Raw genomic sequence first — 25,245 nt, 5'->3', positions numbered from 1 at the left:
GTGTTCACTACGCTGAACTTACCGGGATTTCGCTCGGTATCGCAGTTTGAGCGCGTCACGCTACCACTCGTAGTGGTCAATAGCGCCTTCAACTCTCTCCATTTATCGATTTACTTCCACGATTCCACAGTTAGCCTGATTTTCTGACGCCCCTTCATATTAGGCGGGTTACTCAGTATATCTACCGTCCGAGCAGCAAGATAGCCCTTCCATTGTCGAACGACAGCTGAATCATACAAGCGGTTGATATTAAACTTGGGGGGGTCACAGCTACCCAACTCTGCAAGAAGTGGCGGACGCAACATGTAAGCGTAAAGTGATCGATCTGAATGCTCGTACGATGCCGGTCAGTTGAAACTCAACTGATCTTATGGCAGGCTCTGTGCTCGAACAATATCCCACCAAACGCAAATCTCCCACTATTATCGTTACGCTAGCCAAGACATCATATGTTTCCCCATTACATGTCTGAGCAAGGTGTTGTCAGAGCCCACCTTGACATTCAGATCACCCATCAAGATCATAATGTCACCTTCAGGAAGCCTCCCCTAGACTCCATGTAATTGCTCGTAGAAAACATCCTTGTCCACTAAATCGCAAGTTTCTGTTGGTGCATAGTGTTATACAATTATCATACTCCTTAACCTGGACCGTAATCTTGCAGACAGAAGCCACCGACTCCCAGATGAAGAGAGCGTGCTTTGCGGTAGCCGTCATAAACAGCCCGACACCGGATTCGCATCTGCTACCACTTGGCTTTCCAGAGTACAAAAACACATTGCCGCAGAAGGGAGAGGAATACTCTCCAGAGTTCCAACATTTTACTTCGCTTGAGCCCAGAATTCCCGCTCGAGTTGGAGAAAGCAAGCATTCTGAGGACCCTCGCTGCCGTTGTCGAAGAACGTGCGCACATTCCAGAAACCAATCACATTCTTAAGCCCCAAATCACAGGGCATACACATTCTTGCACAATGATTCGGAGGATGTGAATGTGGTCGGTACAGCAGGATCCAGAGCGGAAACCATGCTATTTCCCTCGATCAAGCTTTCGAAGTGTTGCTTAATACGTTCGATGACGAGTTCAGCTAATATCTTTCCGATAGCATGATGCACGCAAATACACCTCCAGTTATCGCCCTTCTCCGGACACAAATGTCCCCTTCTTACACGGATTGGAAAACATCTCAGATTTCCTGTATACACAAATGAGTGGAAAAAGCAACTCAACAAAGACTGCAGGAGCTGCATAGAAAAATTCCACAGAATGTCGGCGATTTTATTCAGCTTGAACAAATTGATGATAAAGATACTTTCGCTTCAAATTAGAGAAGCAATCCGTATATGGCTTATCTTATCACCCTTGTGGATCCCACTGGATGTTATTCGTGGTGCAGTGTTCTTTTAATTTCTTTAGCTGCTCAGCATTTGGATTAGAAGTCTTTCGTCGATGTTCCTCGCAGGGTTATCGAAAGACTTACTACGACCTATATGCTCTTTCGTGATCTGGTATCATCATCAACGGCGTAACAACCGGTATCCGGTCTAGACCTGCCTTAATAAGGAGTTCCAGACACCCCGGTTTTGCGCCGAGGTCCACCAATTCGATATCCCTACAAGCTGTCTGGCGCCCTGACCTATGCCATCGCTTCATCCCAGGCAGGATCTGCCCCGTCTTCTTTTTCTACCATAGATATTGCCCTTATAGACATTCCGGGCTGGAGCATCCACATCCGTACGGATTAGGTGACCCACCGCAACCTGTTGATCCGGATTTTATCCAAAACCAGACGGTCGTGTTATCGTTCATAGATTTGGTCGCTACGTAGGCTACGGATCTGGTATGCGGTACCGAAATCATTGCGATTTGTGGCAACTTCTGCTGCCTTTACCATCACCAATAGTGAAGTTTCTTATAGTGCATACCAAGCGGAACTCTCAGCTCCTTGTATTCGTCAATTCACCTCCACATTTTCGCAGTCAATCAGGTCTTATAATATTCTTTTGGGAGGTAGGTGACAACTTTATCCACACCAGAGACAAAAGCACTTTTGATAGTGACTCAGTGCTCCCTAATATTCTTAGGAGGATTTTGGCGTTTGCGCAGCAAGGACATTTACCCGTTGGTGGACGACGGCCTGATCGCAGATGACCGACAATCTGTTCCCTGCGAGCAGACTCAGTGGCGACACACAAATGAATGATGATGATCATTTTCGAGGCGGTGTTAGCATTTCTTCTAAATCTACTGCTGATCGCAATATAGTCAATCTGGTAAGATGTTCACAACCGGTCAATTGAAACCCAACTCACTTTTTGGGCTCGAACAATGGGTCGCGGATGTTGAGGCGTTGGAAGTTACAGAGGTCTGTAACTGTTTCTCCAACCATTACTCTCAATCACATGTGCGAGGAGGGTGTTGTCAGAGCCCGCCTTGGCATTCAAATCAACCATCACGATCATGATATCACGTTTAGGAAGTGTCTCCTGAACTGCATGTAGTTGCTCCCCGGTGCTGCGTAGCATTGCACAATGCTCCTTAATCTAGACCGGAATCTTGCAGTCGACATCCTGTCAGAAATCGACTCCCATGTCAAGAGGCCTTGCGATTACCGTCAGAAATAGTCGAACATAGTATTCGCCTCTGCTACTATTTGGCTTTTCGAAGTACAAAAGCACTGTGCCGCAAAATGGAAAGGAGTACTCTCCAGGATCCCACCATCTTATCTCTTACGTCCAGAATGTCCAACTTATATCGCAGGAATTTTCATTGAAGTTGGAGAAAATGAGCATTGGTGAAGGCACATTTCAGAAAACAAACATAAATTGCTTACGATAGCCATGGGCACAGTCCTTATCCGAGGCGTTGTTGACCTTTCAGTAGCAAGATCTTTTCGAAATCTGACCACAAACTTCTATCTATTTTAGTCGCTTTTTACGATAAACAGGTAATACTTCGAGTGTATTGAACCAGCAGTTTCGCTTCGGAGGTTGCTATTCGATTCGGCGGCCCTTCAGAGCTTATAGTATCCTAGTCCACCGACTCCTTGGTTTTAAGTAAACCTATTTTTTTCCTTAATGTGTTTCATAGCATTCAGAAATGGAACAAAAATAATTTCTGATTGGACAAACAACCCAACCCTAAATTTATTTAATACATTTTTTAGTTTAGATTATAGATTTATCAGGTACATTTGTAGAAAATATCAAATATTTGGCAACTTTTAGAGGTATCCATATTTAATCGCATCTCGGCATACTCCTGACATCCTCTCACGATATGCTGGTTTGGAGATCAGGTAATTTATGATATTGTCCTGCTGGGCACTATCGTCCTTTTGTACAGTGTCCTTAATATTTGGCATCTCGTCCGGATCACAGGTTATGACATGAAGTGTTAGAATTGCCATTCCTGGAAAAAGTAACCAAAAAAAACGTGAATCCTTTTCGAAATTTTGAATTACCACAACTTCATGCGTACCTAAACCAAACCGGGCATATTTCTTCATATGTCCTTCTAGATTTGAATGGCTAAACAGCTTGGCGCCATCGCTCCCCAACTCGGTAATTCTTTTAATAAGTTCTTCATGGTAGAAATCAAGAATTTTTGGCAATTCCACCCTCACTTTGGAGTCTGCACAACAGAAAAGAAAGTAAGAAAGGTCAATTGCTGGCGACCCGTATCGAGTCCCTTGCCAGTCAATGAGTCTTACGTCAATTTCGTCCAACTGTAAAAAGGTGGAAAGTGAAATGAGGGAAGGAGGATTCACGATTGAACTTCGAAGAACGTGGCTAACCTTAATATTCAATTAAGGTTAGTCCTTTCATCTCCCCAATTCTTACCTCTTTTCGAAACATCAAATTGCTCATCCAACAATCCCCGTGCAATATAACTGCATCCTCCTTCGCGTCCACACACTCACGCATCAAACTTGCATAAACTTCCTGAAATTGCTCCAAACGTCCTTTGACCCGTCGATCCTCCTCGCTATCCGACAACGTCAAGATACCACATTCAATGAAGCGATACAAAAATGGATCCAATATTTTATTCTCTCCATCCTTGAACGTAATCTCGACTAAGGAGTTTGTTAATTTCTCGAATTCGTCGGGTCTTTGATCCTTGTACGCGAAGGATATTGCATGAAATTGGGCTAGTGTTTTAATTACGCTCATACATTTTGCGAAGCTTAACGCCTCGGGTCGATAGGATGTGTGATATCGTAGCGGGCATAAATCTTCAAGGATAATGAATTCCTTGGTTGCTTCCATGCTGGATTGTAGTATTTTAGGATAGTGGGCGAAGATTTGTGATTGCAGAAGATATTGCCTTTGAAATTTTTCAAGAGCCGGAAAGACGGTGTTGTAGGTGTAATGTTCGCGGGTGAATTGAAGGGAAGAGCTGTACATTTGACGACGGAGGGCATCCTGGGGTGATGTTTTTATTATGAGCTGAACTTTTGACGATCTATGCGTTTCCTCTTGGTTGGAGCTGCAAAAAATGGAGATTTTTATTAAACGGCGAAGAAGAAGGAAAGAATTGGTTAATAAAGTCAACATGCTTGTTTATAAGATTATATTCAGGTTTTAGCAGAAACGAGGAAGACTTGCGAGCTTATAATGTTTTCGGTATCTGGAGATGCCACGTGTTCAGGACGGGGATGTGTTTACTTTGGAGGTGACGAAGTCACAAGGACAAGGTTGGAATGTGTTCCAAATTCTAAAAATAGAAAGAAAATCGATTGTATCCTGCAAGTTGCAGCATTCAGCCTGTCAGGAGGTATTGAGCCTTGAAAACGAGAATATTTGATTTGGATACTTTGAAAAGAAATAAGGCAGCAAATTTTCTTCATTTAATGGACGCGATAAACTCTAACCAAAATCAATAATCAAAACGGGATGAAACCTGGGCGAACAAGTAGAAAGACTAAGCAAGATACAATTAAAAGAGCCGTCAAGATAGTGAACAAAACGCTATTCGCGGCTCAGCTTTCAATTATCCACACATTGACCATATCATCATCATCTCTAACATTTAAATATTATGATTTCTCGTTTATTAAAATATGGAGGGGCGGAAAATAATTCAAAATGATTAGTCAAATGTCAAATTCGTTGACTACCTGGTTTGCAGCACCGACAGCAAACTTTTACCTGAAAAAGTGGAAGCAATTCTAAATTTTCCAGAACTAGCTTCCGTCAAGCAACTTTGTTAGTTTGCAGAAGTAGCTCAGGAAATTTGAGAAGTAAATGTTAAGAGAAAACCGCTGGTTCTGTGGATAGACACCATAAAGGAGGGTTTCCAAGAATGCAAGGAGAGTTTTTGACACACCCAGTCGCAGCACTCCTAACCCGAGAACGTCGAGAGTCCCGCAGAAGCAAGGGCTGACATGAATGTCGGCTACCGGAAAGCAGCAAAGAAGCGGAAGTCTGAAAATGAGATCGAACGGCAAAACAAGAGAAGTGTGCAATAGCTCGGACACCAAGCAACCTCTTCAAACAGGGAAACAGCAACAATTGCCCTGGAACTGTCCGCTAATCAGAAACTGTCGCAGATTCACATGGTGTCTTGTGCCTCATCCAATTGTTGTTTCTTCAAAACCCCAGGATCCTCATGGACGACTGAATAGTTATCAAACAAGAAAAACATAGAGTTAACAGCCAACCTTTTCTGCTCCGTATAAATGGCGAGTACCTGGAGACACTAGAAAAAGCGAATTATAAAATGCAACTCGAAGTCAGGAACGCAAAGGGAAAGTGCTCTGCTCCACGGAACAGGGTGGGGACCTGGATCCAGTTGATGCCGCCGACGAGCTGTTGGAAAAGATAAAGATCGTCGATCTTACGTGGACTGACGAACCCCCTACAAGAGCAGATCTTGCTGAGGATAGCGCAGATAAATCTGCAGCACTCGAAATGCAACTCGGCATATCTGCTGGTCCTCCTTCTAGAGGAAAAGGTCGATGTCACATTAATACAAGAGCCTGGGATCGGAGAAGGCCGAACCATCAAAGGACTCCAAAGCAAATGTTTCAATTTGCTCCATAGCAGAGACACTAATTGCTGGCAACACTTAGCGATGTGTGAGAGTTTACTTTTGATTCTGTAGGCATAAACGCTTTTTTCCAGGGAGCTTAGTATCGCTAAATATGCAACATACTACCTTGAACTGCTGTCTATTTATACGGCAATTACATATTTTCACCACACGGATCACAAACCAATCATATTTACGCCTATTAATAAAAATAGTTAAGGTACGGCTCGAGAATATTGGTACTTAGATACACTTAGCATGTGAGACTGACACGCCCGTTGGTGGTACTGCAAATCAGGCGCAAAGTATTTTAACTGATCCACGGACTTTCTCTTCGGGAATTGAAGATCACGACTAAGCTTGTAGCTCAAAGTTGCATTGGGCCGTCGGTGGGAAACGATTGTCAACTGTGGTCTCATTCCTAGCTTAAATGTCAACAGTCAACAATTTAAGTCGCATATGCTCAGCGAACTAGGTCAGCTAATTGGCATGATTCAGTTTAAAACCTCTGCCTACTATCACTGCCTGATTTGAATTCAGCATCTGATTTCATCTGTCTGGATTTGGACATGCAACAGATATGACCATTAAAAGGTACCAGGCATAGACAAAAAGGAACCTTCGTATTTAAGGAACTCTCGACCACCATCCACCATATTTGCCCATTAGGACGGATTCAGATTCTTAGTGCAACTGCCGTATGATGGATCATTCATGGTAGAAAGCACTGCAAGAGGCAGCGTTCAGAGAGAAGAGTGGAAAACATGTGTTCTTTATCACTAAAGTTGGACCGTTTAGGGAGGATAGGAACGATAATACCGAAAATGATGAGGCTGAAGATCATCGAGCTGTTTCAAAAAATTGATTTCCTTTGGTTCTGGAAGCTCCAGTTATTCCAGTACAAAAAGTGCAATATGCTCTTCTCGCTCCAAGGTCAAAAGATATTATGCATACTCGCCCAGGAGAACGGTTTTTTCCATCATAAAGTCGTACATGCTAGAATTACAGCTACTATCATTCTGCAATCATCTGTTTTCCCTTTAGTAGCCATATTTTGTCGTGTACCGGATAAATGTATTAATCTTTTTTTTTTAATTATTCTCGGAATTAGTTAATGTTCGCAGAACAGCACTAAAGTACAATGGATATACAAGGCTTGATTGCTGGAACTGCAACTCCTTTCTTTTGAAATAAAAAAGCCCTTAGTTTGATTAAGGATGTTGACGGAAAATTTCATATCCGCGATACCTAGTAAATTATGTCTGTTTCTACGCCCAATGCAGTGCAATCTTATAGGTCATAGGGTGAGCTACCATAACGTGCGGAATCCGGTTGAACCTGAGAGCAAAAATAAAATCAGTTCCTGTGCCACTGTTTTCAAGATGGCGGGATTGAGGACCTTAAGTTTCTGCAAATCTATTTCGCCCGTTTGTAAAGTTTCGTATCAAATAAAACCTTACTAACGTCAGTCTTCCCTTCTCAGTGGAATTACCACAAAATGCAGGACGAACTTAGTGCTAGCAACTTTTTCTCTCGCTCATTGATTGTGCTCTTACCCATTTCTATTATTCTGTCGCTTCTGTTTCCATCAGCCTACATCGAATAGAATAGGCAGCCGTACGGGGGTAGAACCTCGCAGCTAAGTCCTTCCAACTTGTTGCGAACCATGTTTAGCATATGTGACGGAGAATTATCATGAAGGGAAATGATCTTGTGTTGCCCGTTTTGGTATTCTCATCACTCATCTGAAGTACCCAACAGTTCAAATCAATTAATTGTTGATATCGACTAGTATTAATCGTTTTGCTGAGCCTCACTAAGTGATAATTGACTACACTTTTCTGGTTCCACCCAGCACAGAGCATCTTCCTGCGATGCGATTCAGGCTTGTGGTCGACAGCTGGGAATTCTCAAAAAGAATCCATGTTCCATCTCCAGTAACGATGGGATGTGCTTCTCCTTCTCCCTCTCATTTAACTGATGTGGTACCCATCTGTCAATCGTCTAAATCTTACTCATCTTTCATTGAAAACAGCAAGTCAGCAGACTTACGCTTAGTTGCTTTGCGAATTGTTTTAGTGTTTCTGAATCACCCTTGTCTAGTAATGCCTGTAATTCTACATCTTCGTAATTTTTTAATGGTTTTCAGCGTTCCTTGCCTACAAAATCGAAGTCTTTCGAAACACCGGAGCAAGAACACTACATTCAGGAGGAGCAAATCGTGTTTCTAAGCGGCACGAAATGTCATTGCAAATATGCGGGTTAGGTAGGTAGGTAACTAACCATACAAAAATGCGCGAGGGGAAACCACCGTTGAGACGCATCTTATAATAGAGTACCTTTACCATAAATCTTTTGAAGTAATCGGCACGATTCAGGAAGTCTTCTTCAAATGAAAGCAAAAAAATAATACTGTCCGAGAATACTCTTTATTTCCGGAGAATGGTGTTTGCCACATCATCCTAGACAGTCCTGAAGGCACAATCTACTCTTAAGGTGGTCTTTCTTTGAACCGCATTCGTCTTTTGGGCATCACATGCGATTTGTAATGCAACTTTCCACGCTCGCATCACATACAGCAATAAGATGTTGTTAAGGGGGTCATGCTGGTATTGGATGCTATATTTATTTATCTATTTTAGATGTTGCTTATACTTGAGTTTAGTGCTTATCATACCAGTTGGTTTTGAAATGACGATGTCGCACCTTCGTTTGATGCGAGCGGTTGTCTACTGTAATTTCTCTGATTGACACCCTTCCCGTTTCATTCTCCACGAGTGTCAATTCAGAATTTTTCAACCAACATCGGCGAGATATCAGTCACTGCTAAATCGCCGGTGTAGATCACTATCATGGGCTCTTCAGTAAGCAGGACGTTAAAGACATCATTATACGTACTACTCGGCAGCAAGTCGCGCAGAAGAACCATGTGAGACACTTCCGGAAAACAAAGTGCTCTTAGAGCCTGTTGTCCTTATCGTACTGAGTACATTATTCGTCGTCATAGACCTTCTCGTTATGTTTGACCGAATGACTCTACTGAAGATCAGTGTGAAAATTCTCCGAGACTCACAAAAACAGGGAACAATCTATTATAGATTACTCAGTCCGGCATTCCTCCAGAGTGTTCACAGGCACATGTGCCTTAACGATGATGGTTCAGCTGGAGGGTTGCTAGCTTTATGTAGCATAGCTTCTAGTGTTTCTATGATGCAGAAAAGACACCATAAAGGATTATTAACCTAATTTAACTCAGGTATTCATTCATATCTGTGACGTTTGGTATCTGACATTCACTTACGATGCAAAGCCCTTTACCAGCAGTGAGTTATGAATCAAAGGGAAAATAGCTCTCGAATAATCTTCAGGAGGAAGTCGGAACATTTGGTTCTCCCTATCTAATGCTCTTCAAATCTCTTGTCTGGCCCCACCCTGACTCAAAGCCGGAGCAGTTGAGCCTTCTATTCCGGCATTGATGAGTTGCACGCTGCAGCGATACACTGTGTTATATGAAGACCCCTCTCCGGGGCTGTACGCGGTATGAAAATGCGTTGCTGTTCGTTGCTTTAGCAAACCAGCCTGCTGTCTCCACCATTTTTCGATGCGTGCCCCCGGAGAAAATGTATAAAGGTTTGATTGGACGCAACAGAAAACAGTTTTAGATGGGAAGGAAAAATGATCTCAAAGTTCATATTCTAATCTAGGAGAACAAGAAATAAAGGGTCGGCAAGCTATACCCTCTGTTATTAATATTGCTATTATTAGAAAGAGGAAGGAGCGGAGAAGAACAGAAATGTGATCTGAAGGACTAGAATTATCGTCCTTTCTGTGTGCCCTCAAAATGAAAGATGTTTAATGTGTGGCATCACTGACCAATGTATCAGATATCTCAACATAGGCCTATGGGTAGGACTGTCCGCGAAGTCTATTGAAGGCTTAGAAGTTAAGATGACCGAGGGGGATTTCTAGTATCTAATATATAGTCCGGCGTGGTACTATCATAAAGCGCTCGCTTCTTACAACTCTGGATATAGCTCGGAAATATTTTGTAGTTGCAGATGATTACTTATCCAAGGACTTCGCTCTAACTAAACCTTCCTAAGCAATTAAGTATTTTCCTTGCAAAATATTATTGGCTATGGATCACATCCTTTTCTATATTAATATTTACTCTCGAACAATGTGACCTTTCAATGCAATTTCCAATCACCCAAGTGGCTTGGTTGTATGAACATGTGAAATCCAATGTCAAACAATAAAGCTCCATACGATCCCGGAGTAGACATTTCTCGCCCCCTTGAAAAGATGCTAACTACAAATGCATCGTTATACCATTCATTGCGAACATCCCGGCTTCCATGAGCTTCTACAAATTACAGTCAACCAATCGTACGAAAATAGAAAGCATCCATTCCAACTCTACGAAAAATGCATTGCCATTGATTCAATCTGATTAAATTGAAGCTTTGATTTCTCAAGCTATCGATCTATTGCTTATCTGATGTTTTAATTAAAATTTTCACAGCTGTTTCAAGAATTTGTAGGAAAATTGAGAGATGCTTTTGATGCCAAGCCATTTCTTTCATGCATTATCCCACGTATTTCAGCTTTTACAGCGAGATCAGATCTGGTTATGTAATAAGAGGGCTGCATGAAAAGAGCGCATGATTTTTGAAACGAGGAAAGACTACTCGTAATATCTGAAATGCATCAGCAAATTTAATTGTAAATTAGAATACATGCTTTAGAATGGACACGTCAAGTGCCATGTTCGGACAAATCCGATTCGTAATATTTCTCCGGCATTTATTTTTATTTTCTGTAGTTGTCAATGGCTCAATACACCAGCACCATTATCAAAAATTTAACTGTTGTAGAAAAAGGAATCCGAACAGCTTGACTCAACCACCTTCCTAAAGAATGATTTCTATACTCGGAATACTGGCTTTTTGAACCTTCCTGTCAAAAACTGCATCATGGTAATCAGTATCCGTTTGAAGATGGAATAGAGTTAGAATTTTTTCACCAACATTGATTCGAGCTGCGAAGACGGGAGCTTCTAGAAAATAAGCTTGTTCTCGTGGATCCCTACCCCCTGTGTCCAATAAGCTTTTACCAGGTTGATTTACGGGCAGTGTCCTTTCGCAATTTTTTTTATCGTAGCATTAACTTCGCCTCCAAATGCTTTGCAATCCACTCTAAATAATCGCTATGAGGAATTTCAGATGTATACCAGTATGGCATGGAAAGGGCTCAATTAACATCGACTTGCCTGCTGACAGCCCGCTTTAGCAACTGAACGCTGCGAAGGTCTAAGTAAGGTTATACAGTAAAGGACTCGCAGTTGGGTTCTCTATTCAGAAAATAAGTTGCTTCATTATCATTACCATTAATGGGGCGACATCGGGTCTTGGGCATTTTATTTTAGCGTAATTGACCCGCAGTCCAATTTTTTCACTGAGGACTCCAAGACCAGGAACACTCCCTTTGCACAATGTCCATAATATCTACATACGCTACTATTTCAAAGACCGAAACAATAGCATTCCTGCGGTCTTGATTAATATTTTTCTGATATTGTATTCCAGGGCCACCTTGAAGAACATGAGAACGAGACAATCTCCCTTTTTCAGGCCGGAATAACACCCGCTTAACTAATTTGGCCTATTCTAGATCGTCCGATTCTGAATCCGCCTTGATATTCTGCTACAATTTTGCTAAAGAATGGCATAAATCGGCTCTCAGTGATTTTTTGTCAAGGCTTCATGCAACAGTGAAATGCCTTTGTAGTTATCACAGCAAAGCTTATCCCTTTCCTTATGTACCAGAATGGATGACAGCATGGGATACTCAACACTCTCATGTTGGGTCCTACCCGCCCATACGAGACGTAAAGCTTTCATTTTTTACGTACGTATGTGAAACAAACCCTTATTAGAATCGATTCGATGTCTGTCTGTCTGTCTGTCACACCCGATTTATTCGGGAACGGCCGATTTATTCGTTTGTGGATCCCTTTACATATAGCAAGTGGCGCCATTTTGCGTTGAGTTTAAGGGGGTCGGGGGTCACATAGTTAAAAATTCCATTGCCCTCTAGTTTTTAGAAAGCGATTTAAATAGATCATTTGATGGAAATCCCTGTATAGATAATAGTCAACCTCATACGCTTAAGATTCCGAGTTTAATATTATTAGCAAATGCGAAGAACTTAACCTACAACAGATACAAACAAGTCGGGAAACCGGAAGCTAGATGCTTCAGGTATGAAAGGTTTTGTGTATTTCTTATATAAAGAGATTTGTGTGTGATATGTGTGTGTCGGATCCACAGAATCGTTTTTTTTTGCATCAATTGTATCTAGATATAGTATAGAATATATAGGCAAAGTAATTTTTTGATATTCGGAGTCGTTCGGAAATTATAGTGTTAAACACGTAATAAACCGCGTATTTATCGGTCCGAATGACGTTCGAATGACTTCACTAAAAGGAATTGAAGCCAAGGCTGTACATGTGTTTCTTCAAGAAACCTAAGGTTTATGGACTGGGTATAGCAGATTAATGGTCAGTTAAGGTTTTATGGCTAAAAATCGCATTCTACTTTTCAAATGAGTTTTTCTCGAAACTGCATGTTGAAAATCGGCTGCCACCATAGCCCAAAATCTATCCAACAAAATTCTTTGAAATTTTCACGGCTTATTCAGAACATATTTCTACGGCCCGCCAACTAGGATAATTGCAATTCGTTCAGTCGTATTCATTGAAGAAGCCGTGAAAAAAACACCAAAATTCACAAAAAAAAGTTTAAGATGGCATGAAAAATTTTGCTCTCAATATTTTTTAATAATCCTAGTTACCGGACTGTAGTTAAGTCTGTACGTTAGAATGCCGTCTATTTTTTCTTTAAGACGATCGTAGCGGCCTCTAGCGTGGCAACAGAAAAACATATTTTTTGGAGATGGGTGTATAAATTGCTCTGTATTTCTATAAGACACTATCCGATCGGGCTGGAAAAATTACTATGCACGCCCAAGATATTAATAAATCTAAGATGAAATATCTATTCACAAAAAAAAATCCAAAAAAAGCCAAAAAACGGCCTTCATACGGGATGACCCCCTTAAGTGATATTGATATTCAAAGTCTTGAATTTGCACTGAAGCGACAGCTTTGACCTATTATAACTTTATTAGTAATAGTGGGATTTTCATGGTAGGATCGTGCTCTATGACATAGCCTGTATTGCTGCAAAGTTTCGTGATTCTAGGGTGAACATAAGGGGGGTTTTCCTGCCAATTACTAAAGATTATAGTAATGTACCATTATTAACTTTATTTGAAGAAGTATCGGTATGGAGCGTATTTTGGAGGCACCATACAGTGGCAGCCTCTTGATTTTTTTCAGATTTTTCGGTTGGGTAGTTTCTGAGAATGGGTTCCTTAAAGAAATGATCAGTTTCGACCCCCCGCACTCCCCATCTTTCTAGCAAATATCAAAACTAAGACTGGCTTCGAAAAGTACTACCCGAGACCTTTCATTTGATGTCCCACATGACTATATTTGATGAAAAAAATATACACCCCCCTTTTGCATGTATGGGGACCTCCTGTGAGCGTTCACAGTTCCCACCTTTCTACCAAATTTGGTGTCAATTGTTATAACCGTCTCCGAGAAAAATGCGTGTGACGGACAGACAGACAGACAGTAAACCGATTTTAATAAGGTTTTGTCTTTCCACAAAACATTAAAAAGGGCTGGGGAGAAGTAGATTCTTCATGAATGGAATTTTAATATTTCATTCGAATGTCAATTATTCTCGTTAATCGTCAGCATTTTATTTGTAGGATGCGGTAAATTCATACGAAATTGATAAGTTTGAACTGCTAAAACTTTGGGGCCAAAACAGTCAGTTACGGAAAGTACAAATCGAGACCTTTCGTTTGATACCCTACATGACTATATCCGGTGAAATTTTCTTTAAATCCCCCCTTTGTATGTATGGGGTGCCCCCCTTTAAACTCCACCTAAATTCATGTCACTCGCTGTATGCGTGGGGTTTCATGGTTCCCATCTATCCACCAAATTTCGTTCCGATCGGTTTAGACGCTTTGGAGAAAAGTGCGTGTGACAGACAGACAGTGAATCATTTTTAACAAGTCGGGAAACCGGAAGCTGGACGCTTCAGGTACGAAAGGTTTTGTGTATTTCTTAGTACGTAGCACGTCATATATCCATATATTATGGGAGAGTATTCACTTTCGGGTCATATTGACATTCATAGTCTTCAATTTTCAAAGAAGCAACAACTTCGACGTATTATAAATTTGTTAGTAATAGTGCGATTTCCATCAAACTTGGTATGATCATGCTCTACATTATAGCCTACATCACTGCAGAATTCCGTGCCACTAGGATGAACTTAAGAGGGGTTTCCACTCAATTACAAAAAATTATAGTAATATACTATTATTAACTTTCTTTGAACAGATATCGGTATGAAAGGTATTTCGGAGCCAAGACACCATATAGTGGCAGCCTTCTGATTTTTTTCAGATTTTTCGGTTTGGTAGTTTCTGAGAATGGCCCCCTTAAAGAAATGATCACTTTCAACCCCCCGCACCCCCCACGTTTCCAAGAAATGTCAAAACTAAGAGCGGCTTCAAAAAGTACTAATCGAGACCTTTAATTTGATACCCCACATGACTAAATTTGATGAGAAAAAATTTTACACCCCCCTTTTGCATGCATGGGGACCCCCCTTCAATTCAACGTAAAAGGATGTAACTCACTGTATGTGCGAGCGTTCACAGTTCCCACCTTTCTACCAAATTTCGTATCAATCGCTATAACCGTCTCCGAGAAAAATGCGTGTGACGGACAGACAGACAGACGGTAAACCGATTTTAATAAGGTTTTGTGTATACACAAAACCTTAATAAAAACGAAAGAAAAAGTGTAGCACTGGAATAACCCCTTAAAGTATACGACCCTAATTTACTTCTATCTAAATGAAATAGCTACTTGGGGCCCTCCTAATGAACGTGCCAATTTTGCTTCTTCTAACGCAAGTCTTGATCAAGTAATGTCTCCAATTCTGCTTCTTCGAAATCTTCGTTGTGAAATCACCAATCATTAAATCGAAAGCATTTGAGAGCATTCGATGAGCCTCTGCCGTCGATTTTTTCATAATGGGGCAGAACATTACAAACTCGGCAAGGGCGAACTTTTGATTTATAAATTCAATGGAGAAAAATGTTATGATGCAAACGCACATTGGCAATATTGCTTTAGGGGTTATGTTTACCGATAGCCAAGCTTATGATGATGGCATCTATGACCTTTTTACATTTACATTTTAAATGAAAAACGGCGCATGTAAAGCTTTCCTCTAGTATACCACTCCGCTCACGCCCTTAATTCCAAAACCGCAAAAAGGTGGTAATATCTTCCGAAACTCAATAGTTAATTTCCATCAATACTCTGTGTGCATCTGTGTATATATTGTCCATAGAAGGAAACCTCTATTAATTTACACTCTGTATAGCTGATTTTGTCCAAAAAAACTAATCGGAGAGTTGAATACTTGCCCTACGCAACCTATTTTCGTGTTAATATTCTTTATACGTTTTGTAATGATGAGGCAATATTAGAAGATACAGATCTTCGCCATTCACCATTACCCACCGTCAAGCCAACCTTCTGGCTTTCTCACAACCAGTATAACAAGTAGGCGCCCAATAGTGTAACAAAGCAAGCTGAGACTACTTCGGGCATTCTTTTACCGCTTTAGAGCACGACTGGGGCTAAGCTGTGACCCTGATTTTATGGTTTACATTATACTATTGACTTGCCCTTGTTTGCTGAAGGGCCAACCTAATTTCTCTTAGAGCTTTTATGGAAATTAAGTTTTATTATTATTTCCTTCTCAACTTACTTGAAACTAGTAAGGTAATTTCCGGAATATGTGTGGACTTTAGTTACACTATGGGAGGCGATGGGAGTTTTTGGTGGATGACCTACTTGATATGAGGCTGTGTCAAGGCCGTCTGGTGTTAACACAGGCATCGGTGGTTCAGTGGTAGAATGCTCGCCTGCCACGCGGGCGGCCCGGGTTCGATTCCCGGCCGATGCAGTTATTTTTGAATTTGAATAGAAGATCAGAGGTTAATGATCACTAATGAAAATTAGGAAGATCATTGTGAGTTGAAAATCTCATGGAAAATTGATAAAGTGTTTCCATGAAGTTGCGATTTAGTAGTAAATGTTCAGCCGTACTGCTTGGTAGCTCATCATAGTAACTTTTAAGGCCATGATTCATAAATTAATTGGCTGATAACGCTGCTTAAAACCATTTTGTTTCTATGAGTCAATTTTTTCTTTTCAGGGAAACGTCGTTTAATTCTGGATCACTTTTAACGTTACGCAGTATTTTAGCGGTAAGTGGCTTCCCTCTATTTTTGAACACAATGGCTTTTAGGTGGATTGCTAATTGCAATTCTTTCTAAAGTTTTGTTTGCAAAACAAAACCTTATTAAAATCGGTTCAATGTCTGTCTGTCTGTCACACGCACTATTCTCAGAAACAGCTATACCGATTGATACGAACTTTGGTGAGAAGATGGAAACTGTGTACGCCCAGACATGTAGCAAGTGACATTTTTCTACGTTGAAAATAAGGGGGGTTCCTTATACATGCAAAATGGGGTGTAATTTTTTTTTTCACCGAATAAAGTATTGGGTATCAAATGAAAAGTCTTGATTAGTCCTTTTTGATGCCGGTCTTATTTTTGAGATTTGTTGGAAAGGCGGGGAGAGGGGTTGAAAGTGATAATTTCTTCAACGGACCCTTTCTCAGAAACCATCCAGCCAAAAAATCTAAAGAAAATTATGAAGCTGCCTCTATACGGTGTCCATATCGATATCTGCTAAAATTAAGTTAATAATAGTATATTACTATATTTTTGGGGAAATTGAGTAAAAGTCCTCCCTCAAGTTCATCCGAGAGATATAGAGAGTTTGTATTAATATAGATTCTAGTATGAAGCATGTTATCCCCAATTTTAATCAAAATCGTACTATCACTAACAAAGTTACAGTAGCTCAAAGTTGGCTTTACCGTTGAAATTTACTGCAACTAAATATCAATATCATACTAAATTGAGTAGTTTGACATGATAAATGCATACTCATAATGGGCTACGTACAAATGGGGTAGTTCTGCACTCAAATATACTCACAGAAGAAACAAACAAAACCTTTCATATCTGAAGTGCCGAGCTTTTGGTTTCCCGACTTGTTTCAAATTAGTTATTTATATACTTTCCTTCATGCTTGCCCTCAATAGAACTGACTTGGCACTGGTAAATATCCAAATTAGAGTCCGTAAAGGCCTCACCAGTCTGCCAGTTGCCATACGGAATCATAATTCTATCCAGCTCCATCTGAAAGCCATTGTGTTCGCCTTGCCGATTTTTAACTTTAGTTACATAAATACTTAAACTGGTCATCTTTTTTTCACAATTTACACATATCAGAAGCGCACAGGCTGAGAATATTTCCTCGTACTGGTTTAGGTTTTGCATGTTTTGGATCAGATACCTCCAACTTTCCATCCTACGATTTGTTTTGACAGGGACTGTCAAATAATGACTGATAACTCCCTGTCACCAGCATGAAGTACTACTTCGTTGTGAGGACTTTAGTTTAAACTACCATTTCTGCCTCGTTCTCCGGGCATGCTGGTGCTGCCGTCCAACCTACTCTTCAATACAATGCAAAAGTTCTATCTGTCACACACACTTTTCTCCAAATCTGGGAAGGTGGGAACTATGAACACCTACAAATGCGGTGAATTACAATTGAAGTTAAGAGGAGCGTCCCCATACATGTAAAAGGTGGATACCTCGATCAGTACTTTTCAAAACAGATATTAGTTTTGATATTAGTTGCCAAGAGCGGAGGGGGAACTGATCCGGAGAGGGTCAATTACCTCACGGACGCGTTCTCAAAAACTACTCTACCGAAAAATCTGAAAAAGTTATGATGTATGTCAACTTCGGCAACTGAACTTGTGTGGAAAAGACAACGTTGTTGCGGACGCTTTGTCACGAATCTTGGAGGTCACAGTCCCCGCCGCGGTGAATTATAGGACAATCGTCGAGGCGCAGAAAGACAACACATAGCTTCAAAAGCTGATGACAAACTCCAAATACAAGTTCGCAAGGAAGTATTCCACGCAGTACATGTTCTTGCGCACCCAGACATCAGGACGACGAACCGATTAGTTACTGGAAAATTCTTCTGGCCGTCCATGAACAAGGACTCTTGGGCCGGACAGTGCATTGGGTGTCATAAAAGTTAGATCAGCAAGCATGTAAAAAAAGGAAGTAGGCGTATTCTCTCGGGAGCGCTTGGTCGCTCCCACATCATCCACCTCGATATCATTGGCCCTTTGCGAGATTCGCACGGATACAAGTAATGCCTTACACTCATCAACAGCTTTACGCGGTAACCTGAAGCAATACCTATGACTGATATTACAGCACAATCATGTGCCGAAGCCCTCCGTCAAAAATGATCCCGCGTTTTGATGTACCAGCCATAATCATCACGGACCAGGGAATGCAGTATGAGTGTACCACTTTCCCGGAGTTAGGCAAGCTCATGGGTTTCAAACGTCAAAGGACATACATGCATACTATCCGCAGTCCAACGGAATGCTGGAACGTTCGCACCGGACACTAAAGGCCATCTTAATGGCTCACGACGATCCATCGTGGTCGCAGTACTTGCTTTTATCCTCCTTGGCCTTCGCACAGCTCACCGAGAGGAGTTCACGGCCTCCGCGTAGATGGTCTACGGGGAGAATCTGCGACTCCCCACCGACCCTGCGCTGGATATCAGAGCAGAGTTAAGTGACTCCAGCATGCTGGCTCTGTTCAGGCACGCGGTTTCAGAACTGCGGCCAACGCCACCTTCCTAGAATACGACGCTGGAGGTCGGCACTCCCAGGGACCTAGAGACATGCTTGCGGGACCTCATTAGCGTGGGCGCTCCTTGGAGGCCACTGCACCATATGAGGGCCCCTTAAACGTCTTGGCGCGACGGGGGTACTCTTCCAACCTCTACGTTTGGGGCGAGCTTAAATGAGTCTCCTTGTCGAGGCTGAATGCCTTCGCCGACCCAGAAGACGCTCCAAAAAAGCGTCAAGTTCGCCTGAGAAACCCATTGGCGAGATCATGTCCCAGGTTCTTCCGCTGAATGCGCGTAGTTTCAGCTAAGAGCGAACTGATGTGCGGGTACATCGGAGGCAACAACCACCGACCGCATTGCCGGTGAGGAAATTCACCTTCGCCGACACTGCTGCCGGCCTGGCATAAGACCGGCGCGTGCTTCCTCTTTCTGTACACATAATTATCTAGTATTTTTTTCCTTTCTTACTCGAAATGGTGTACCTCTTCGGCACGTGTGTTTGCTTATGGTTTTAATAACTAAAACAAATAGAAAATCAGAATCCCTCTATATCGTTATCAATTTGGTCAGCAATAGGCAGCAAAACTTTCAGCGATACCAATGGTAACTGAGCGTTATGCGCTTCGGAGAGAAAAAACAAATTTATCGATTTTAGAATCACCTCCGAATGCGCTGAAAGATGTGGGTCAGTGATGAGAAATTCGAGTTAAAACGCGAAGTATGAAGAAACAGGTATAAAGGCCATCTCCAGTTTCAAGCGTCCGGAATTTGAATAGGTGTTAAAAGTAGCTGAAAATTGATGTCAATTCTCAATCTCGACTACTGCAGGGTTCCGGTCCACAGTTTCTACGTTTATACAGCGAAGATCCACTTAGCTAAACTATAATTTATTAGAATTATATATTCTGATTAAAACAAAGCATTGCATGGCCACCTTTCAATCGTTAAAGGATAGTAGCTTCTCACTAATAATAACGGCTCTCGGAGTGCCCACATTTTCGCGTTAAAAATTTTACAAAAAATACTACTTTTCTGCTATTCTACGTTATCGCCTGTTTCCCTGGGTAATGTACTTCCAAGAAAGTCTGTACTGACTTGTCTTCGGAGCTTATGAGTATAATTCGGTTCTTTTAAGCGGGCCCAGCTTGGCCGACTCATCACGTAGTTGGCAAAAGTCGTCTGGTTGTTTTCCTGAATGTTTGCAAGTCTTGGTTTGTACTAGGGATCTATTTGCCACGTTTATGTCGAGTAATAGGGCAAGCACTTAAGTGAGCAATTCTCAGTTTTCAATTCTCATTCCTTAGTCCTTAGTCCTCTAGAGAACTGCACTTTTTTGTCAAGGAATTCATTAAGTTTCGCCCAATGGGTTTTGTTCGGAATCCGTCTGACGTGTCTTACTATTATCTTATACTTCTGTAAGATAAAAGCACTCTCCTCACCCCCGACCTCACCTTCACCATCTTACAAAGGTGAAGTAGGTATCTCATTATAGATCTAACCGTCGTTAGTGTTGTACTGGTACATGGTAGTTAAGCGAATACTATAACCACAGGAGCTGTTAGACAATCGTATTCGACCTTACAAGTAAGAACGACATCAGGCTGGTATTCGAAAATAAGGCGCATGTTTGACTGGACACTAAGTACACCATACCGTGACTGGCCTTATATGGTGTCCGGTCTAGACCAGCTAGTGTAGGGAACGCCCAAACATCCCGGTTTTCGATGTCCCTACCAGCTGGTCGACTTCCCGGCCTACGCTAGAGCTGTATCTAAGGTTAAATTTGCCACATATTCTCTTTCTACCATAGATATTGCTGCTATAGACTTGCCGGACTGAGTCATCCTCACTCATTAGGATTAGATTAGCACCATAGCCTATCAAGCCGGATTTCATCCATAACCAAATGGTCGTGGTGCCGCTCATAGATTTCCTCGTTATATAGGCTACAGAATCCTCCTCCTCCTTAAGGGCCAACCATTTTTCGGAAGATTATCCTTCCGGACACGGTTAAGAACCCAAGTTTCCGAAGAACACATGAGGACTGGCAAGATTATTGTCTTGCACAATAAAGGTTTGATCTTACTTTCTTATGAGTTTGCGGTTTTACCGTAGCTATGTTATCATATGCGGCTTTGAAATCGACGGAAATATAGGGTAACCGATGGTTAACAGTTCTTCCATCGCTTACCTGGAGTGAACCCTCTTTGGTGTAGGCCGATGATGCCCTAGACATATAGGAGTATCCGGCCTGGGAATATCTTATTTATGGTAATCGGTAACGTACCACTATAGTTGCCGCATTGAATGATACCCCCCAAACCTTGAGGATAAGCTGATGGGTCGCTTGGTATAGTAGGTCGGTCGTCTCTATTTTTAATCGGTTCAGCTGTAATTCCATTATCTTCTGGTGACTTTTTATTCTTAATCCGATGAATTGCAGGGACCGTTTCCCGCCTGTTCCGTGGCGGCAATATTTGCCATTGTTGTCTTCAGTTGGTGGGACTTCTGACTCGCCGATATTCTCGTGGTTTCATCAAGCTCATCAAAAGTCCATCACTGCAAAATGTCCAAATAGTCGGAAATTGAATTTCCTTCGTTGAGCGTTGAGATGTACATGGCTTCATTCTGCTGATTTGTTGGTAAAACTTGCGCACCTAGTGCGGTTGACCCTGGTATTTCTTGAGTTTCAATCCCCAATTCCCCACTTTTTCTACTTTTGAAATGGCTGTCAGCCCTACCCAATCTCCAACCTGGTGAGCCAGTTGATATAGTTTATTCTGTTTTCAGGTGCGGGAGAGCCGTTTCCATCCTTGTCCATCTGCTCTGAAGAAGGAACTCGCAGTGATCGTATCGTGGAAATAAAGATAGGTTACGTTAGCCCAAGACCTCTCGAATAGTGGTGCTCCGTAGGTACCAATCCATGCTTTCGCCCTGGGACCTATACTTCCCTTGAAGTGCAACGTAAAGTTGCAGCGTCTCTTTATTATTCCGATCAGGCTTCCCACATTTATAAGGCCGTGTCAGCACCCTTGAACGATGTCAAGAGCATCGGTGGTTCAGTGGTAGAATGCTCGCCTGCCACGCGGGCGGCCCGGGTTCGATTCCCGGCCGATGCAGTCTTTTTTGAATCAAGATCGAAAGTACTAGTCAGACATCTTCGAAAAATTGATAATGGATCGTAAAAGAATACAAAAATTGTCCCGTGAGATGTGAAAGAGATGGTCTGATTTGATTTTTTAAATGATAGTGATTTTTGTTAACTTATTGGAAAAAGATGCATCGGCCGGGAATCGAACCCGGGCCGCCCGCGTGGCAGGCGAGCATTCTACCACTGAACCACCGATGCCTGTGCAGCGCATTAGGCTTTTACATACCCACTCAGAAAATTCGGACACTAGACTTTGGAAAATTATATACCGTTACTAAAATTGCACTTGCCGTTTCACATCCAAGTCCTTTATAGTCAGGAATGGTAAACCACGAAAATATTTTGCAAGTAATATCATTTTCGATTGAAAAAAAATGTTCTTTTTATTGTATAATTTCTGTGAAAACTAAATAAAAACGACTATTGCAGAAGAAATTCCACTATAACACTATCATGATTTAGTGCTCGAAACCTCGTTTGCATTCACAAACCGAACAATGACACTTCTTTGGTCCAAGTTTATCAAATGTAAATCTTTGGATAACGTAATATAAATATCATCAATCACAAAATGCAAATACGATAGTACCCTCTTGCTCTGGAAAGTAGTGTTGGCCTTGTAACTTTCCCCAAGTACACAAAAGTAACTCAAACTTACCCTTCATCACTATCACTTCGATCACCATCTGTAATTTCCACTCTAGATACATCACTCGCAAAATTATCACCATTCCTGGCTGCCGCGCTCACTACAAGTTTTGGATTCTTAATTCCCAGATTTACGGTCGCATATCGCTTTACCAACTCGCGTACATAAGCCTCAAGTTCGGAAGACATTACTCCACTAATTTCAAACTACTGTACTTAGTTCCGTGGTATCAGGCCCCGAGTGTCAACTCAACTCCCTTCCCTGTGATTCTTCCAACCGAAATGGTTTACATCCACACTAACTCCAGCGCATTTATACTGTTACGCCAACAGGAGATTTCGAAACCCATGGTTGCACTGATAAAACATGATTTCGAGAAAGCTTCGCGCGGCCTTTGCGATATTCTAGGTCTCAGTAAGTTCCTCTGTGTTTTGCTTCCGCGTTGAAGTTTGTAAACGAAATCTGCTTCCCAAGCTAATCGATCGGCAACCAGAGCAAGCTTTTACTATATTTAGATACTACAGTGATTCCCCTGGTTCAGATTTTTATGAAATGAATGAAAGCTTCCACTCAACTCCCACTCTGTCATGGGTGAAGATCAACGAACAGGAATCTCGATCGGTCGAACTTAGTAAGATACGCGATCACAGCTTTTGGAGGTGAAGGATGGTCGTTAATAGATTTCTTTAGAAAGATTAGGGCCTCAATTTAGATACTACCGAATTCAACACTTTGTAATTATTCCCAATAGCAACACGATCATTTCACAATCCAGGGCTAACTGACCGTCATTTGGGCCAAGGGCCTATGTGACTTCAAACACGCATGCCCTCCATCTGTTGTAAGGTTTAACGGTTAAATTCTTAAACATTCATTCATTTCCAAGATACTTTGAAATGGTTTCCCGGATGAAAGTTTGGATAGTATTCAAGGTGCACGTACACCCGCTTGAGATTGAAAAGTGAACATTAATGTTGAGTGCAGATCTGAGGAGCGCCGAAGCAAGGGGCATTGGTTATTCAAAACATTAACTCGAAATTCAAGTCAAATGTCAGCAAAAATTGGTTAGGGTTACGCCAGAAAAAATGCTGGTTTTATTATGAATACGAAACATAAATTGACTGAGTGTTAGCTGTTACTGGTGGTGAGCAAAGAGGAGGAAACTGTTGAGGTAAATAGTTCAGCAAGACAAGACGAAGCAGTTTATGTTTACATATGGAGGAGCCCAGAACCGCTTAAGTTGCGTGATCGTAGGTTCAGAGACCTACATACTGCTCCAATGTTGATAAACTGACCGCCTTAACATGCACTATGGGCTGATGACGCAAAGACAATTCCTATAGCTTTTCTATCATAGTCCATAGCGTTATCCAACCAGAGGCTAATCACCAGTCGTGCCGTAATATGTAGTTCCCACGCTTAGTACGTAATCTGACCTTGATCAATGAGAGCTTCGACCGATTGAGTTGCTACCATTATTCTGCAAAGCTCTCCCTAGCCGCGGCCTTGCAATCGGTTCATTCACCGCCCAGTTCGTCAGTTGAATTGGAAGGCGCATGGTGTGCGCAGTTATCTAAGATATTTTTCGTATCTAACGCGAGCGAAGCGTGGAAAAGCTTACATTATCTCAAAAATCTGACTCGATCACGGAAAGCTTGTCTCCGATCGAATGATTTCTAGAACGGGGAATTATTTCATGCGTAGTAACGATAAGATACTAGTTGGATATTGGCTCGATCGTTCAATGAACTGATCAACGAAGTTCAAGGATATTAGATTAGAAGATCGTTAGATTCTGTCGAATGATGATGGAAAATATTTGTTTCATATAAGCAAACTTGTTAAGTAATTGTTATTTTTAGCGTAGGCATGTGACTGAACATTTTTTATTGCATAACATACAAAAATCATCATGATGTGGTCAGAAGAAAAGAAGTAGATTCGAGTTATTTGAAAGGGGACACTGAGAGAGGGATAGGACGAAAGGAATTTCTTGCATTCCTTTCTAGAGATTTAACTCCTTCTGGGTTGAAAAGGTGGAAAATTCGCTAAGTTCTTATCCAAAAACACTCCTCTGAAAGGACAGCAAAAATAAGAAAGGGGAAACATCCATCAGTTCCTGCCACGTCCAGCAGGAATTATCAGTTCATCACAGCACCTCAGGTACTGAGTCTACTTTGAACCAATACCATTGTCTGTCTGATATGTGAACTAAACTAGCCTGGCGCCGCTTTGCTAAACGGGAATCACAGTCATATCTAACATCTCCAACTGCAGATTTCCAAAAGGCGTTTCTTCGACTCTGATGATAACATCAAGGATGTGCTAACAATCGCTGAATGCCAAGCTAGCTTCCAGAGCTCAGTAGTCAGTGAAGCAGAAGGCAGGTATGTTGTAACGCTACCATTCAAGTACGGCTCTGCAATCACACTTTTGGGA

General features: G+C 41.6%; 1 protein-coding gene and 3 non-coding genes across 4 annotated transcripts; 2 read left to right on the top strand and 2 right to left on the bottom strand.

Moving 5' to 3' along the window:
* Window positions 1-3,186: 3,186 nt before the first annotated feature.
* On the bottom strand, window positions 3,187-23,234 carry LOC119653722. The gene is made up of 4 exons (XM_038058628.1): window positions 22,816-23,234; window positions 3,841-4,489; window positions 3,479-3,725; window positions 3,187-3,409 (listed from the first exon to the last, which is right to left on the bottom strand). Exons 1-4 carry the CDS (start codon window positions 22,992-22,994, stop codon window positions 3,222-3,224), a joined length of 1,263 nt encoding a protein of 420 aa, XP_037914556.1. The 5' UTR covers window positions 22,995-23,234; the 3' UTR covers window positions 3,187-3,221.
* Window positions 16,097-16,167, top strand: Trnag-gcc. The gene has a single exon. It is a non-coding gene; the product is annotated as a tRNA-Gly (tRNA).
* On the top strand, window positions 22,055-22,125 carry Trnag-gcc. The gene has a single exon. It is a non-coding gene; the product is annotated as a tRNA-Gly (tRNA).
* On the bottom strand, window positions 22,285-22,355 carry Trnag-gcc. Its single transcript has one exon. It is a non-coding gene; the product is annotated as a tRNA-Gly (tRNA).
* Window positions 23,235-25,245: the final 2,011 nt, after the last annotated feature.

This window comes from Hermetia illucens, chromosome 4 (genome assembly GCF_905115235.1).
Source record: "Hermetia illucens chromosome 4, iHerIll2.2.curated.20191125, whole genome shotgun sequence".
NCBI lineage: Eukaryota > Metazoa > Arthropoda > Insecta > Diptera > Stratiomyidae > Hermetia > Hermetia illucens.
The sequence above is the reverse complement of the archived record's forward strand: the minus strand, read 5'-3'. Positions and strand labels throughout refer to the sequence as shown.